Raw genomic sequence first — 16,775 nt, forward strand, 5'->3', positions numbered from 1 at the left:
GGGGTTGACGAATACGAGAGATAAGAACTATTCGGTAGACACAGGTACGGTAAATAAGAGAATGGGGAACTGATTTTATTGATAACTTGATTCGTAATAAGCCGATCCATTTAGAAATATGCGACCGTGGTGAATATCTGGGGTTCTGTACTCTAGTGACCGATACCATCACTCAGCACTCGCTAGCTGGCGGACAACGACGGCACCACGTAGAGGCAAGTCGTATTCAGTGGTACCAGTTCTAAAAATTTTAATCCATTTTCAAATAGTTACCCGAGTCGTATTCCAGCTTATAGAGGAGTCTATTCAATTAATACGTTGCGAGTGTATGTTCGTCTCCTCACCGCACCGGTTCTATGTTCTATGTGGCTGCTCAACCATCTGGTCAACCTCACTCCACCTAGTTCTTGTTGCTCCTGTTCGGGTCACTCTTCCAAGTCATTCCGTTAAATCCAGTGTTTAATCTCCCTCCCATGGCGTGGGAGGCGAGATTGAAGGTGTCAGCAAGGTTTCCCAGCCATGTGACTCACATTAAACAAGCCAAGAAAGTTCTGAAGATGTTCAGCAATACTGAACCAATAGGGTCGTGGTCAAGTCATCATATCACCAAGTGCATCAATTGAATCATGTTGATAGGATACGAGAGGTGATATATTTGACGTCCATCCTTCCTCGCCTCTATCCATACTCTATGTAACCTGTGTTTTATTCACCCATGCTTCCGCTCAAATTCTGTCTCACATCAGACATAGTTTGCTGTCTAGCCCAGCAACAAGTTCAGCGTACTCCAAATGCTATTATGAGCTAGCATGAGGTAATCAAGGTATTTCGCCTCCTGTGATGGGCTGTTCTTCTTCGACTTGATCTCCAAGCGAAATATTTATTTGAAGAAGCGCTGAGAGACAGGATAACGGACAGAGGTAGTCTTCCTGGAAGGAAGGGTTGAGAGCCCCTTCCTAACGCCCGGAAGAGAAGAACAGTTGCTCTGTCCAGGTTCCTCCAGAGCCACCTGTACTCGGGTAGGCTCCTCGTGCTCAGCGAGAACCTGTCGCGAGGCCGAGACCTCAGAACCGCCAGTATCGCTGTCTCTATCATCCTGATCATGATGTATATCGGATGACAGTTGACGGGATGACCCGCGCACGCTTGAATGAGCCTGGGCTGCTGCGATTTGCTTTCGCAATTGCTGGGCTCGCTTCTTAGCCTGACGAGTTGCCTCTTGCTCCTGGTGGACTTGTTGGTCAGCTCTGTCGAACCGAGATCTCTCGGCGGAAACGTCGTTTTCCAATTCTGCCACTCTACGACGGAGTTTTGCAATCTCGTTGGTCTGGGCCTCAGTGGCCTGAGCTTCAGTGACCTGGGCCACAGGAGTACCAGGACCTTCAGCTTGCCCAGTAAGACCACCTTGTACTGGACGCAGACCCCGAAGGCTTGCACAATCGTCTCGAAGCGCGTTGATGTCAACCTGAAGGGCTCTCTGACCGTCTTGCGTTTCTTTGTGATTGTTGGTCACAATCTGTCGCAACTCGGCCAATACCTCTTTCATTTGACTGAGCTCCCTCTGGACGCCATCGACATCTATTCTCTCCATTCCATCGGTAGGCCTACCGTGCGCTGGGAACCCCCTGTCCGATGGAGATTGGAATGCGGCAGAAGGGGACTCGGCCCGTGGAATTGCACCATCATAATCATCACGATTATAAGATGAAAGAAGGAGAGGTAAAGCCGATGAAGGAGGCCCCGGGCGTCCAAAGAGATGGGACGAATTGACAGTCGGGAACCGAGGCGTTCCTGCGCGTTGTCTCAGCCCGAAGCCCCGAAGGCCTCCAGTATCTTGTCGCTGTTCCCCAAGCTGGTTCCTGCGAGGAGGAGGAGGGCGAGGGAGATCAGCTTGGTTCGATGCCGGACTTGAAGCCCGTGAAGAGTCTCTTTCGGACTCACGTCTAAGCATGTCATCAGGAGAAGTACTGCCTCGACGAGATGCTTGGACGACAACGGATACCCCTGGTCGCGATTGCTCAGGGCTGGGACCGGCAGGATTTTCGCCATCATCCGAAGACTCGGGGTCGATAGCCATTTGGCTATCGTCGGGGGCGTCCTCAGGCCCGTCGACAGGAGCTCCAACGACGGGAGCTTCTTCTTGCTCCTCAGCCTCCTGCTCAATTGACGGTACGGCAGCCTCGGGCCGAGGAACGTTGTCATTGTTAGCCTGTTCGGGCTGAGACCGCTTGTCGAAAACGTAATAACGAAGAAGCTCTTTGTAACCTCGCTTCATGAACTCTTTGATCCGCTTTGCATCGGGGAGTTCTTGCCTCTTCTTGATAGCCTTGTAGGCATCAAGGGCCTCCGCTGTGGTACAGTTGTAACTGTTGTCGATGGCCTGACGGATGACATCTAGATCTTCCGTGGTGACGGGCAGAACATGCCTTCCATGATGAGTCAAGAACTCGTCGGGTGGCTGTTCTTGGGGGTATTCTTGGGCTTTGACTATTTCGCCAATGCGAAATAGCAAGCCAGAGAAACGAGTAAGGGTTTCACCCCCTTCCACGACATTGGCCCTTGCTTCTCCATGAATCTCATGGACTGGACGACTTCCACCGCAACTCTGAAACGCCCGTAGAGCCCCGGTGAGGTCAGGACCAGAGAACATGTCCACGTTGTGTGTCAGCCATGAACGCCGGTCATCGTAGCGGCACACTACTGCATATTGGATAGCAAAGACCAATCTGACCACACCGGTCCGAAAGCAGGGGTGAACAATGAGCTGGGTCAAAAGCTGGGAGAAGGTTTTGAGATATATCACGTGCTTTAACCCATCACCCTGAGGGTGATAGTACCTCAGGCCATGCGGTGGCGAGATGAGCCACAATGGGTTTCGCCTGCGAACACGGAGACAGACCTTGAATAGAGGCAGGAGAAGGGGATGGCTCTTCTCGGACATCTTGCTCCAGGCCTCCTTCTCGGGGGACTCGTCCCACAGTCGATCAACCTCTGCCTCCTCTTCGGCAGTCCAGTTCCCGTCAGGCGGTTTATGTAGGTAACCAACGAGCTCATCGATCTCGCTCGCATCAACGGGCTCGTTGGATTCAACCAACGTTTTGGCCGCTTCTGTGGCCACCGGATTCTCGTCCACGTTTTCGCTTTTGGAGGGACGACCGCGCCTCTTCTGCGGTGGCTCAAAATCGTTGGCCTCGGCCGGTCTTTTGGTAGGTGCCATGGTGATCCTGTCTTCTTCGTTAATTACGTGACTATGTTGTGATGGATTGACTTACTTTAAATCGGTTCAGGGTGTTGATCTTGACGTTGGCGTTTGAGCAATACGGAAGAATCAAAGAGGCTAAAAAAATTTCAGGCAGGCAGAATTGTTTACTCATTCACCACTGGCCTTCTGTTAGTGGACCTTGGACAGAGATTGATTGCAGCAAATCAAATGATAGTAACTAGAAATTGCAAACCAACTTGCAGTAGCCAGCACTGCAGAGTAAAGATGCTTTCACCTATCAACGATACTGTAACTAAATGATTCTGACTAAATGATTCTGACTAAATGATTCTGACTAAATGATTCTGACTAAATGATTCTGACTAAATGACTCTAACTTCTTTAAGACTGATAATTATAAGCCCGTAGTTAGGCTTACCATATTGCAAAGACTTAACTGCATCTTATATGGATGATCTAGCAATCGCCGAGATGGTATGTTTAGGGAATTCATATAGAGAGTCTAGATACTTGTGTTCTAAGGCAAGATAACGACACTGGCCCTCTAGTATGTGCTGTCTTGAATAAATACACGCTCGCAAAGCCTCTCCGCAATGCTCGGCGACACCAAGCACACGCTCGAATCGCAAGGGAAACTTCACCTGACAGAAGTGAGATGAGAATTGCCTAAAGACATAGAAGCCTAGTCGTGGTAGTGTACACTCGGTGGGAAAAGCACGAGTCGCGATGAGTTGACGGTACTATGGTTGTTCTTATTCCATTTCTTTTCAGCTTCCTTTATCTAGGTCGATCTCGTATGTTACCACCCGTACTTCTTACGCTGCCACTGTTGTTCCACTTAATGACTTATTGACACTACAGAGAGAAGATAACCACGAATCTACACGCGAATAGAAATCATCGCCGCATCCGGGAGTCCAAAGGTGTTGCTCCAGCCTTCCCTTCCCATCATCAACCTGTCTAAGCATTCCTTGGTTAGGATGGAAATGCGCTGTCTGCGGGAAGAGCTCAACATCAACAACTGGGCATTCGGCATGTTGTTCGCAAGCTCTCTTGCCGTCACCACCGTTCCTCTCACCACAACGACGCCGAGCTTCTCAAGTCACAGTCTTTGCTTTCCATCACTCTTGGCATCTGGAATTCACAATCTGAAGCGTTCTGAGAGTCCAACTGCGCTACCAATTCAACTACGTAAACGAAGCTGAAACCACAAGTAATCCGAGCTATCCATCATAGCCGACCTGGTGCTGTCCCTTCATCGCTTCCTTAATCCTCGTCCGTGGCATGAAGCATTGACTGAAGCTATTAGTACCTGCAGGCGAATGGGTGAGACTGAACTTACGAGAGGCTGTGGAAGCTCCTTAGTGGCCATTCTCAGGGGAGCGTTGTACTCGCACTGTCACCTTGTCACCCACGGGCAGGCCGCTCTTAGCCCTGGGCTGGACTGTGACCTCTAGGCTGTTCGCCCCAACATCTCGGAAGATTCGCTCCACGATTGCCTGCGCGCCTTCAGGGCTGTTGGCGAGCGCAACGATTCGGCCTGGAGTCGCATAGTACGGGTAACCGCCAGCAGGGGGCGCTGGTGCGTTCGTCGAAGCTCGCAACTCCTCAGCGCGGAGTTGAGCACGCGCCGCTTCAAGCATGAGTCTATGGGCCTCTACCTGTCGCTCATCGATCGCCAGCTGTCTCTCGGTGATCTCCAGCTCTTGCTGGATCGCCTCCAGCCGGTTTTCGGCGGCCTGCTGACGTCGCTGCGAGGCTTCGAGCTGTACCTCGGCCTCCTGCACAGCTGAGTTGAGTGCAGACATTGCAGATAGTTGAGAGGGTGACTGGGTAAAACCTGAGGTCGGTTTTGGTTGAGAATGGAGAGAAAGAGAGATGAATCTTAGCGAAAGCGCTGTGCGGACGAGAGTGATGTTGAGGGGGAGGTGAACGTTGGTGAGAGCGCTGTGCGGTGGAGAGTGATGTTGAGAGAGAAAAGCTGAAGATTTTCAGTCGAGGGTGCGGGGAAAACAGCCTTGAAAAGCAGCCGCCCGTGAATCAAGCTGTCATCTGCTTAGCACTGATAGCAGGTGCCTGCATTCACTGACACGAACACTGTTTTACGACATAGGAACTGGGGAACTCATGCTACAATATTATCTGCCGGGGTATCAGATGTTGAGCGCCGTCTGAATTGATTATCGTCAGCAACCTCATCACCGGCGTACTATACAATCACCAGTCCATGCAATCAAGCTCTTCCCATGGTTTCACATTATTGTATTCGAGTAGTAGCTCGACTGCTTAATGATGACAAAACAGCCGTCACACTTGAACTTCCTATGTCCTCGAAATGCTATGTCCCAAACTGGGTGAATGAACAGAGGCGACAGCATTCTGCTGAAGCCGGAAGAGATTATTGCCATGCCAGTTTCGATGTCGTTACATCTATTTTGCAAGTAATTGGTCACCCAAAGCAGAACATTGGGCAAATACCAGAAGATACGCAGACTCGTCTTCCAGAAGGGTTTGACATTGCTTAAACGTGAATCCTTATCGTTGAGACTATCAACACCTCGCATGTCACCCGAGTCTTTTATTGGACGTTCAACCGCTGAAAGTTGGTCGGAATTAAGGTCCCGGGTTCCAAAAGCTCCTGGGATCTCACCCACGCCCGTTTCTCTGAGTTCCGGGCACGCCTGGAGACATGCTGTTGTCACATTCAGAGCTTATTCGTCTCTTCTTGCATCACTCCCAAGAGTCCATTTCGCGCGTCTTTTCTTGTTCGGTTGGCAGCTGCCACCTTTGAAGACGGTTTCTCTTGTGAGCTCATAATAGGTAGTCGTTTGACGGATGCGGTGTCTGTAGGCGAAGCAGTTTGCAGTACGCTGGTTTTCAGTACAAGCAAGACAAATTACTCAAAGTATCGGGCGACAAGTGTTGAAAATCCCCGTCCGAAAATGGGCGAACAGGCAGCACTCAATATCCCGGAACATACCTAATGGTTCAGGGTTCTACTGGTAGAACATCATTTTTATTTACAGATACTGTCAATATAACTTAAATAGCTATGTGGTGACAATTATAGAGGCCATCAAATGCCAGTTCATTCTTGACGTAATAAATTCTGCCAATTTACCGTGTGCAAAAAACCGTTGCCGCATTGGGACGACCTGGGCAAAGGCAATCTCGTCTACCAAGTCCTACCGCGAGATTTTCAGATTCTTTCACATTACCAATTCTAATCGCTGGGTCAATGTCTGATTGAAGTCGCTGAAGACTATATTCACTTGACCGTTTGACTGACGTCGCTGAAGGTCATTGTCCTCTCGGTAGCTGGTTCAACTAACGTCGCCTGTAGGGTGGCATCCGCGCGATTGGGTTCCATATTGACCCCAGTAACGGTCAAGCCGCTAGAGACCGTACCTCCACCATCAATGACCCTTGTTTTCCTGATTTGGATGACGGTTCATTTACGATTGGTCAACATAGTCTCACATGGCGAGACTGTTAAACCTTGTTCGATTCTGGGCTCGCCTATCTCAATCATCGTAGGTGTCACTGGCATCGCGATGGCCAGGCGAGGTAGGATATGGGACTCGGAGATAGGCTGTTTTCGAGCTCCTCAAGGATTGAGTCAAGCGTTATTGGGTGGAGTGGACTCCAAGGCTTCGGAGCATGGATTGTTCTCGGAGCGTTTTCGCGTGGGTAACTCTTGCTTCCTCGGTCTATGGTAACGATGTTAGTTATGCGTCGCCATGAGCGGCGTTAGTTTCGTAGCGCACCTTGATGTAGCTCTGTGAATGTTACCATGTTCAAAAATTGAGAAGGCTAAAGTCAAGTTCGTTGAGGCATTGAGAGAACCCCACCAAGGCCTGAGTACTTCTATGTGGGGCGCTGTAACGAGGCCATTAACTGAAAATCAATAAGCATTGAAAGAACTCAAAGACGCCAATCGGAGCAAAGGAAAAGTACCGGCCCAATTTTACGTCAAATCACATCACTGATTACTTGGACAACACAGTTCGATCGTCCCGTTCAACAGTTGCGTCACCTCGTTTTATACGTTACCTGACCGATTCTCAATATATAACTGTGGCACCATCACTCCAAGTCCCCCACTGCTCCGGCGTTCCCCAAGTCGTCCGATTCTTTGAAGATACAACCGTGGTTACCGTGACCCAAGAATCCCGCGTGAGCACTGGGGTCATAGTGACTGAAGAGTGTAATTCAAAATGGAGACCTTATTGCCAGCGGAGGCAAGGATAAAAAAAGATGTATCTTAGCGACGTTCACAAATCCCAACCTGTGTCTTTGGTGCATAAATGTAAGGTCAAGGACTAACTGATTGAATCGCCGCACACTCTAGATGTTCTGTTTTAGTATTAATGGATATAATCATTCTAGATCTTCTGTTTAAAATACCTGTAGCGACCTCCAGCATGTAGTAGATGGAAGCTTTCGTAATCTCCTGTATTGATGAACAGTGGCAGATATTGCCATCCCCCGTGTCAGATTTCATCTCCCATTGTTAAAGCTACCAATATCAATTATTCCGAATGATCCGACGACGGATTAATATACCCAACCTCTCAGCTACCACAACAGTCTTTGTACCCTACATCATCACACACACAAGTACCACTGCAGATCGCTGTAAGTTGAAGCCACCTCTTGTTGCGTATTATGCTAATGAGCTTAGATCATGTCCTCATCTATCGACCCTGCGATGCGACAAGCTCTCGAGAGCTTCCTTGGAGAGGATCTGCAGCGCGCAGAAGGAGATGCCGGGCCCTTATTTGGGCATATCACCATGCCTCCGTTCCAATTAGAAGGAGTGCCGCAAGTCATTTTCGACTTGCTTCCGGTTGACCGTGCCAAGACCTTTATCATCCATGTGAGCACGGACGAAGTTGAAATGCCGGACGTGGAAGATGGCCAACTTCCAATCGAGAATTTCACGTTTTCCGACTTCCTCAACCTTCTCATACGGAATATCCAACAAGGAATGGGAGGACGTGGCGGTTCGGTAGAGTGGCCGTCTGCCAAGAACTATATCAAGGTCTGGCCTGAAAAGAGAGTACTACCACACAAGGCCGTCATTGTCATGCAGCTGAACTCGCAAGTCTCTGCAGAGTGCGCCCTGGCATTGACTTGCGCTGTTGATTGGGCCTGTGCTGAGTTTGACTTCGAACGGGACATCCGTCTCATAACGATATCGTCGCCGATCGGGCCGGACCTTCTGTTCAACCTCGTTGCTCAACAGCAAGATGAGCCTCATGTGGCTCTCTGTGATATTGCGTCTCTGGTGAAGAGAGACGCCATAGATGGCTGTACCGTCTTCACTGGCCACTCACCGGAGCAGACTGCCAAGAAACTTTACGATGCCATCAAGAGGTCGAACGATATTAAGCGCCTGGTTGTTTCGTTCGATGAAGGCGTCGAAGACCAACTCATGGACCTTTTGAGCCAAGAAGAGAAAGAAAAAGTCCACCAGGTTCAATTCTTCCCCTCCTCTGAGGCCTCAACGAGGCTCAAGCTGACAGGGAATTCCAAACCCGGGAGAACAACATTTGCAACAGTCCTGGGCCAGTTTGAGCATCTTCCTCTGAGAATAAGCGTTTTCCAGGAAGTTCATCTGGTACTTAGTCGCATCGACTGCAGGACTCCTGCCTGGGATAACATATCTCGCCAAGTACTGGCATACCCGCACTGGACATCTAAGCAGGACCGCCTTTCACAAACATGGTGGGCGTACCAACCCAAGGGAGTGGCAGTTTCGGTGTACTCGGACAAGTATGAGCCTAGTGCCTTTGTGAATGAAGGCGTCAACCATGTGCGTCTCGTACAAGGTGCCCAGCTTTCGGGATATATCGCTGCTGCGCTGGATCTGATGTCCATGGGGATTGGATCTAGAGAGACCATCCAGCTCTTCGTCCAGTCTCCCCTGATTATTGAAGACATGAAGCAGAGGCTTGCTATGCAGGGTCTCATCTCTACCAACGGTCTGAATTTGAATGAGACCGAAGCGCAACTCTTCCGGTGTCTCCTTCCCAAGGTCAATTATGACCACCGTCTTGCCATGCTATTGGCACTTGACTCCAGCGCAGCCGTTCGTCGTGTCAAAGCCCAGTTTGCCGCCGTCTTGATTTCTGAGACATCTTGTAGATTCATATATGACAATGTGGACGACGTGGACCGGCAAACCGCATTCAACTGTTGCCGTGGTCTTGTGCGGTCCCTTGCAAGCCAGGGAACCACTTGGGCCGCCCTTGGCCTCACCAAGTACAGGCTCGCGGTCGCAAGCGATCCCAAAGGCAGGAGTAAGCTCAGTGACATCGTGGACTTCAACGATGAGGCCGTGAATGTGGTGTCCGATGTCTGCTATGAACTCTTGGAGACCTTTCTCGCGTTTGGCATCGAAGTCGATACCGATTCGATGGCAACCGAAACGGACGAGCTGAACGAAGCTGAAACGCTTCAACTTCAGAGAGACCTTTTTCAGGCTTACATGCATCAGATTGTTTTCTTCAGCTACCAGAATGGAAGCGACGGACGAAGCCATGTGCCCGAGTTCATGTCTTTGACCTCAATGAAACCCTGCGGGTTTTCTGTTCACCTGTCTACGCTAGATGCGCTCATTGATGTTGATGGGCTGACTCGAGCGACGGGCTTCAAGACCCTATTCGGTATTTCCCACACGTTGAACCGGTCGTTTGGGTCACTCGCCTTTGACCATTGGGTTCTTATCCCTGACGAGGTGGTCACTGAATGGTCGGCCGACACAGGTCTCAGTCACTGTAATCTCGTGTCAACATTTGTGCACCAGGAGTCAAACTCTGCTGAGGTCACAAGTGACATGCTCTAGGCTATATCTCTGGGTAGATGGCCACAAGGAAAGTCCGTAGCATCATACTACCGGCGTATGGACTGGATGGTGTTGGGGTGAGTCTCCGGAATGAACAAAACCCCAGATATATGTGACGGCCGCAAACCGCCACAAGAATAGATGAGCTTATGATCAGACTATTGTTAGAATTAAAATGTAGTTTCCCTTTCTCACGTCCATCATATATGTCACACGCTCCATAACTCTTGCATGACGCTGCAAACTGTAGATCAAAGAAAAGAAAACATCCAACGTATGAAGCAATCCTGTAAATGTTGAACAATTATCCTCCAAGGCTTAGGCTACAGGAATTAAGTAGCCTGAATTCCAGTATGGATCAACCTGATTGTTTGGTCTTTTATGGTCTCATGCTGGCAATGATCGGCTAAGTGCGTCTATGGTTGGAATGACATCAACGGTTCTTGCGGCGCAAATGGTGATGTTCACTCGGTCCTTTGTTCCATCCAAGTCACCATCAACTACCTTTAGGAAAGTCTCGTCATTTACGTTGAAGGTTAATGGATTTAGTATCAGCGGCTGGAAATTAATCGTCAGGCGCGTACATGTAGTAGATGTCACGGAGCTCAGTCACACACATTCACATTTAATCATTTGCTCAGCAGTCAGAGTCAAAACATGTCCATTCCATCATCAGCTAGCAAAGGTAGAGTTCGTAGAATAGAAAAGTAAAAAGCCAGTATTCCCTGATCTACAGGGAATACTTTACAGCTACACCTTGTAGCTGCTTGATCCGAGCCATGAAAGAAGGCTTGAGGATGACTGTTTAATTGCGTCCTTGCAATTAACCATGAAGAGGCAACTGGCCTCGGGAAAGGGCCAAGTTAACGGCCCGGTCCCAAAAATAAGCTCGCACCGGGGAGTATCTGGCCCAGGTGTCCATCACGGCATCTGTACGTTCTCGTACAGACTTCTCATCCTGTTGTCCCTCGACGACCCAATCCTGGAGCGCAAGCTCGACCTTATCCCCTCGTACCTTGAGGATGGCATGGATCTCAGGGACCCATCGGATCAGGTTATCCTTCCTCGTCATTGAAATGGCGAAGAAGTCGTAGTCGGGGTTTGAAACAGTGTTCCAAACCTCGAAAAGGGAATCCATCGTCTTCGAAGACAAGACGATGTCCTTCTTCTCGAAAAGTGTTTCATGACACTTCAGATAATGAAGGAGGGGATGGGGGCGACCCAAGTACGCTTCCGTCGCCCACGAGACAACCTGGAACCAGACCTCACAAACAGCCTTTCTCAAAGGGCCGGATGTGGCGCTATGGCCAAGGTCTGGATGGGGGCCAACCACCAGTGACTTGGGGAGACCATCCTCATTCTTGGTCCATGCGATAGCGACATCGCGAGGGGTAAACTCGCTGATGCGCCCAAAGAGCTTACCCTCTTTACCAAGGAGGAGGTCAAAAAAGTCTACCCATGGGGGTAGCGCAAGTTCAAATGGGCCAAGACAAGGCCCGGTTGGAGAGGGAAACTCCACAATATCCCAGATCTGCTGACGCAACTTGAGATCCGGGCATGGTGGAGGAATGCGGCCCACCTTGAAAGCAGGTCGGTAGGCCTGGCGAAGAGGCGGCTTCTCATCTCAGGAAACGGTAGGTGATCCCGTCTTTCCATAGGCAAGGACGCCGTCCTCACGAAGGCTTGCCAGTCTGGCAAGGAATCGATAGTGGGACTTATCTTCCAAGTCCTTCCATTTGGCCTCCTCCTCCTTCTTCGCCTTGTCCATGGCCTCCTGCTCAATCTTGTCCTCCAGCGCGAAGCCCTTGAATGCGGACGTGATTTCGCCCACCTTCTCTCGATTGGCAGCGAGACGAGCGGCAGCGAGAGCGGCCTCGTGAGCCTCATCGCGGGTGGGCTCAGCTTTGGAGTTGGCGTTGTCGCCAAACTTGTGAGCCAGATGAGGGGGGACCTTCATAGGCTTCTTCTCTGCTCTCGCTCTAGCGAGAGCAGCAGCAGAGGACTCAGCAACCTGTGGTGCCGCAGCAGGTTGCGCAGTGGGCTTTCGAACGGCCCCGGATGAGGTTGCCCGCGGGCTAGACACAGGCTTTGGTGGCACACGAGGAGCCACCGAAGAGCCACCTTGCTCTTGGCCAGGCTTGGGTGGCTTTGGCCCACGAGGATTCGAGGGGCCACCCTGCTTGGGGGCAGGCTTGGGAGGCTTGCCTGTGGCCTGAGAGGTGGCCGGCTTAGCCTCAGGCTTGACACCCTTTGGATCCTCAGGATCCTTGGGGTTTGAGGCTGAGTGGACTTCAGCCTCCAGCCAAGCTTTGTAGGCCTGGGATATGCCCTGCCTCTCATCTTTATCTGAGGGGCGCATGATCTTACCCCACGGCCAGCAGAATTCGTACTTATCAAGCGATCGAAGCTTGAGGTACTCCTCCCAGGTCCCCCAATCGACTGTATAGTCGAAGAAGGCGGCTCCCACCTTCTCAAAGCCCAGTTTGTGCAGGCGGATACAGGCCTGCAACTCTGTCTTCTCACGCGTGAGCTGCCACTGGAGCTCGTTCCAGTGGAAGTCGTGATCGAGCTTTCTCTCGATCCAGTCCCTGCGTCTCACACGATCGGAGGGATCGAAATTGGCGTTTGGGGCAGGGCCCCGGCTGGAAACGGCTTCTTCCCACATATTGATTCTAAATACCGAGTTAGTCGAGTCGTAGATAGAACAGTGGTAGGTCTTACGAGTTGGTCGTGCAGTGGGTGATGTTGAAAAAGAAAGAGAAAAAGAAAAGAGGGGCAAAGCGAGAATGAAAAGAAAACAAGCTAAGTCAACACCTCGCTAAGTTGTTCAGTGGTAGGCAGTGGCCGATTTCCGCGCGGTCACCAGCTGCCAAATAGGCAGCACTCAGGCCTCATTTAACGTGTTTGAACATTTTAATTGATGAGTGGGGTTAGCTTCCTCTACATTGGATATTCCCATCTCAAGTTGAATGAAACGCGGTTACAAGTGCCCTACCTTGACACCCATATCAATACCATATCAACGCCAACACAGACGTCAAGTGAATCACCGATATGTTTGGTATCCTGCCACCCTACCATTCTGCAAGCAATCAACCTTACCATTCTAACAAACAAGCACGAAATTTTAGCACTCTAATGATCGACAACTCTCCGTTTCAGCGACCCTTGGACTCATGCACAGCGACCATAGATCTCGTACCTCATTCACACGTAAGGTAACTTTCGATCAGACTCAAACAATGTCGTCGCTCAGGTTCCATGTCGAGTGAGGGAGATTATTACCTACACCGTTGCGACATCTCGCTGACTAGTTGCTCTAGAAAGAAATTACCGCGATACCATTCCCTCCCTCTCCCTCACCGCGCCTCGAAGATACTAGAATCGCTCAACCGTTCGTGCTGTCACCACGCATCCTCGATCTGCTCCGTGGCACCAATTTGACTCCTCAAACGTATGGATTATCGCGCCGCGGCAGTGTTGCTGGATTGCCCTTGCGACATTGTCAAACAATTCCAGGCTGGCGGATGACCCTACCATGTTAGTTGACATGCGTTGCGACTCTGCTATGTTCCCGACTATCAGGTATCTCACAGTGCCTTGAGGCGATGTTTTAGAACTACTAAGATGGGTCAAATTGCGCTTATAGCTGAAGAAAAGGATGGCATTGTGGATGTTTGTCCAGGGATTGGGAGTCACCTCGCAGCACGTATTATATCATCTTGCGATCCCGATCAATCAAATTAAATGTACAAATTTGGCGACCGCAAATAGTTCAATGACGGTGCCAATTGAGATTTTCTGAATGGTTGGATTGATGCAATTGAGTGGTCTGCTCCTGCCATGTGGAGGGCTCTTCCATGTAAGGGCCAACAGCTCCTTCCCTCCTGTCGTAGGTACCCATATCGTCAACTAAAAAATTCGAGTCTGTGTCTTCATCCTTTCAATTCCATCACCAAGTGCCCAAACCGTCAAGATGTCAGAGCCTACAATCATTCAGATGGACTACCTCCGTGGACTTCTCCGCCGCTCGAAAATAGATGAAGACCAATCCAATTTCATCTACGGCCAGATCGAAGCTGCCTGTCGCGAGATAGAGCAGAAGAGGGATGATACGAATCGCTTGAAAGAGCAGACAGAGATATTGACTCGGGATCTCGAACGAGAGAAGGCGTCTTGCACCTCCCAGCAAAACGTCTTGCGAAACAGGTTGCGGCACCTGGATTCTTTTCTTGTAAAGCAAAAGGCATTACCAGGTAGGCTCGACAGCATTGTCGAGTCTGTATCCCAGTCGAGGCACGATGTGATTTCCGAGATTGGGAAAAACACTTCGACCTTGGCGGAGATTGACAATCGGTCAAAGTCTGACATTGACCAGTCTACGAGCAGCATCAATGGTCGGCTCGATACCTTGGCCGGTGTCGTTTCAAAGACGAAGGAAGATGTCATTGCTTTCGTCGGAGACGGAACCTCGAGTACGGCCCACGGGCTCGAGAAACTAGTACAAAGGGTCTCTGAAGTTCAATCTGATCAGCAGACCTTCCGACAGTCTATCAAGACTGACACCGATGATATCATCGGTAAGCTTGATGGCGTAGCTGAAGCTGGTGAACAGTCAAGCGCCAGATTAGATGCGCTGAAGGCTTGTTCCACCAGCATTTCAGAGGCCTTGAGGAAGTCTGAAATCCAACAAAACGATATGTCCCAGGCTTTTCAAAGTCGGTTGGACCTCAATTTGGCCAAGGCAGACTTCCATACCCGCATTGAGTCATTTGAGGGCCATGTCCAGAGTCAAATTGGGGTCCTGAATGACAAGACTCAAGGCCAGCTCGGTAAGCTGGGTCAAGACGTCCGGGACCAGATTGATTCTCTTGACGATCGACTCCAAGCCGGGTTTCGGGCTGTCAATGACCTTCCCACTAGACTTGGGGCCCTCAACGAGCAGGCCAAGACTCAAATTGGGTCATTGGCCGAACTTGAGAAGTCAATCGGTGCTTTACCCTCCAAGTCAGACGTCCTTTCTGAGATCGCTCGTCAGCTCGCCCCTCGCACTGAACAAGATGAGTTGACGGGAAGATGTGAGCGCTTCGAGGAAGAGGTTGCTAGATTAACATTGGACAACGACGCTTATCAGCGTCAAATCGTTGATATCCAGACAGGCAACCAAGCAGAGCTGATGAGGGTCCAAGAGGACCTTAGAACTGCTCTGAGAAAGGAGCAAGAATTGACCGATCGAGTTGGCCGCCGAGATGACACCATTGAATGGTGGCAACGGCAGGCCGTGGAGGTTGAGGAACACTATTCACAGTGTGGCCCAAGATTTGACCGGTGTGAAGAACAGCTTTGGATGTGCCAGGCTGATCTTCAGGAAGCCCAAGCGAGACTGGAGCATATGGTGCCTGTTGAGAGGTTTCAAGAGGCAGTTTCAAAGGCCAATGGTCTGCAGCAAAGGGTGACAGACCTAGAGGCAAGCCTGGAAGATATGAGAGAGCATAATGCCGCTCAATCCAAGACCCTCGCCGACACGGTCTCTGAGACCGAACGGGAACGTCAGCGGGTAGCCCGCGCTGAAAGTTATGTGACACAGTTAAACGGAAGGGTGTCTGAAGCTAAGACTGAGCTTTCACAGTTTAGAGCTCTTTCGGACCAGAACCGAAGTCTGCAAAATGACTTGATCAGGTCACTGGAGTCGCAGAGAGCCACATTGGAAGAGCAGCTGGTTGACAAGCGAGATCTTGTCGTTTTGAAAGCGCAAAAGGTCGACTTGCTGCAATCCAAACTTGACGATGTCCAGGGCCAGCTGCAACAGGCATTGCTTGAGTCCTCCGGCCTTCAAGAGGCTTTGACGGCTGCTGACGCCAAGATCGAGTCTCTTGGTCGTAAGTTGGAAAGCGAGGCCACGTGTGACCTCGCTTTACAGCTTGAACAAGCTACAAGCCGCATCTCTACACTAGAGAACCAGCTTGAAGCTGGCGTTGTGGTTCCCAAAGGTCAGTTGGGTGGCCTCTCAGCTATGTATATTCAACTGGCTGAGCAGGTACGGGATATCCCAACGGCAACTGAGGATTGCGAGACCTTTGAGCTCTCTATAGTTGCTACTGAGATTGCTCCTCTACTTGTAGAGTATGGTGCAGTAGAGAGACTCCAGGGGTTACTGGAGAGTAACATAACAAGCTGGTGTTGCCTCCAGCAGGTAGTTGAAAGTAGCCCTGAGATAAGTCAAGCTCAGGGTACACACTGCTTACAGCACCCAACTGGGTGTATACTAGTAAAGGTACTTAAGAGGGAAAATGTAATTTTAGAGTTTTTTAATAATAAATAGTTAGCTATCCTTTATAGCTATAAAAGTCTTTATCTTATTAATTAACCTTTTACTTATAAGTTTCTTTTTAAAAAAGATTAATCTTTTAATTATTATAATAGTATCATTAGCTCTATATAAGCTATTATACTAAAAGGTAATCTTAGCTTTTATACCTATTATAACTAGCTAAGTAAAAGTAGCTTTTATAGCTTAATTTCTTATAAGCTCTTATAAGAAAACCTTTTAGTATCTTATTATAACTATAGTTTTTTAAGTATAATCTTTTAATATAATCTTTTACTATAGTTTTTTTTAGTATAATCTTTTACTATAGTTTTTTAAATATAATCTTTTACTATAATCTTTTACTATAATCTTTTACTATAGTTTTTTACTAT

General features: G+C 49.5%; 5 protein-coding genes across 5 annotated transcripts; 2 read left to right on the plus strand and 3 right to left on the minus strand.

Annotated features, from left to right (window-relative positions):
• Positions 1-880: 880 nt before the first annotated feature.
• FIESC28_07401 (uncharacterized protein) lies at positions 881-3,217 on the minus strand (the record flags this gene model as incomplete). The annotated part of the gene is made up of 1 exon (XM_031161541.1): positions 881-3,217. One exon carries the CDS (start codon positions 3,215-3,217, stop codon positions 881-883), a length of 2,337 nt encoding a protein of 778 aa, XP_031014396.1.
• Positions 3,218-4,584: 1,367 nt separating this feature from the next.
• Positions 4,585-5,031, minus strand: FIESC28_07402 (uncharacterized protein; the record flags this gene model as incomplete). Its single annotated transcript, XM_031161542.1, has 1 exon — positions 4,585-5,031. One exon carries the CDS (start codon positions 5,029-5,031, stop codon positions 4,585-4,587), a length of 447 nt encoding a protein of 148 aa, XP_031014397.1.
• Positions 5,032-7,910: 2,879 nt separating this feature from the next.
• FIESC28_07403 (uncharacterized protein) lies at positions 7,911-10,073 on the plus strand (the record flags this gene model as incomplete). Its single annotated transcript, XM_031161543.1, has 1 exon — positions 7,911-10,073. The coding sequence occupies one exon, from the start codon at positions 7,911-7,913 to the stop codon at positions 10,071-10,073; it is 2,163 nt and encodes a 720-aa protein (XP_031014398.1).
• Positions 10,074-10,896: 823 nt separating this feature from the next.
• FIESC28_07404 (uncharacterized protein) lies at positions 10,897-12,738 on the minus strand (the record flags this gene model as incomplete). Its single annotated transcript, XM_031161544.1, has 2 exons — positions 10,897-11,696; positions 11,751-12,738. The coding sequence occupies 2 exons, from the start codon at positions 12,736-12,738 to the stop codon at positions 10,897-10,899; spliced, it is 1,788 nt and encodes a 595-aa protein (XP_031014399.1).
• A 1,311-nt stretch (positions 12,739-14,049) lies between these two features.
• On the plus strand, positions 14,050-16,342 carry FIESC28_07405 (uncharacterized protein; the record flags this gene model as incomplete). The annotated part of the gene is made up of 2 exons (XM_031161545.1): positions 14,050-16,196; positions 16,321-16,342. 2 exons carry the CDS (start codon positions 14,050-14,052, stop codon positions 16,340-16,342), a joined length of 2,169 nt encoding a protein of 722 aa, XP_031014400.1.
• Between the last annotated feature and the right edge of the window lie 433 nt (positions 16,343-16,775).

The sequence above is a fragment of the Fusarium coffeatum genome (assembly GCF_003316985.1).
Source record: "Fusarium coffeatum strain FIESC_28 chromosome Unknown BRIP53273_contig_163, whole genome shotgun sequence".
NCBI lineage: Eukaryota > Fungi > Ascomycota > Sordariomycetes > Hypocreales > Nectriaceae > Fusarium > Fusarium coffeatum.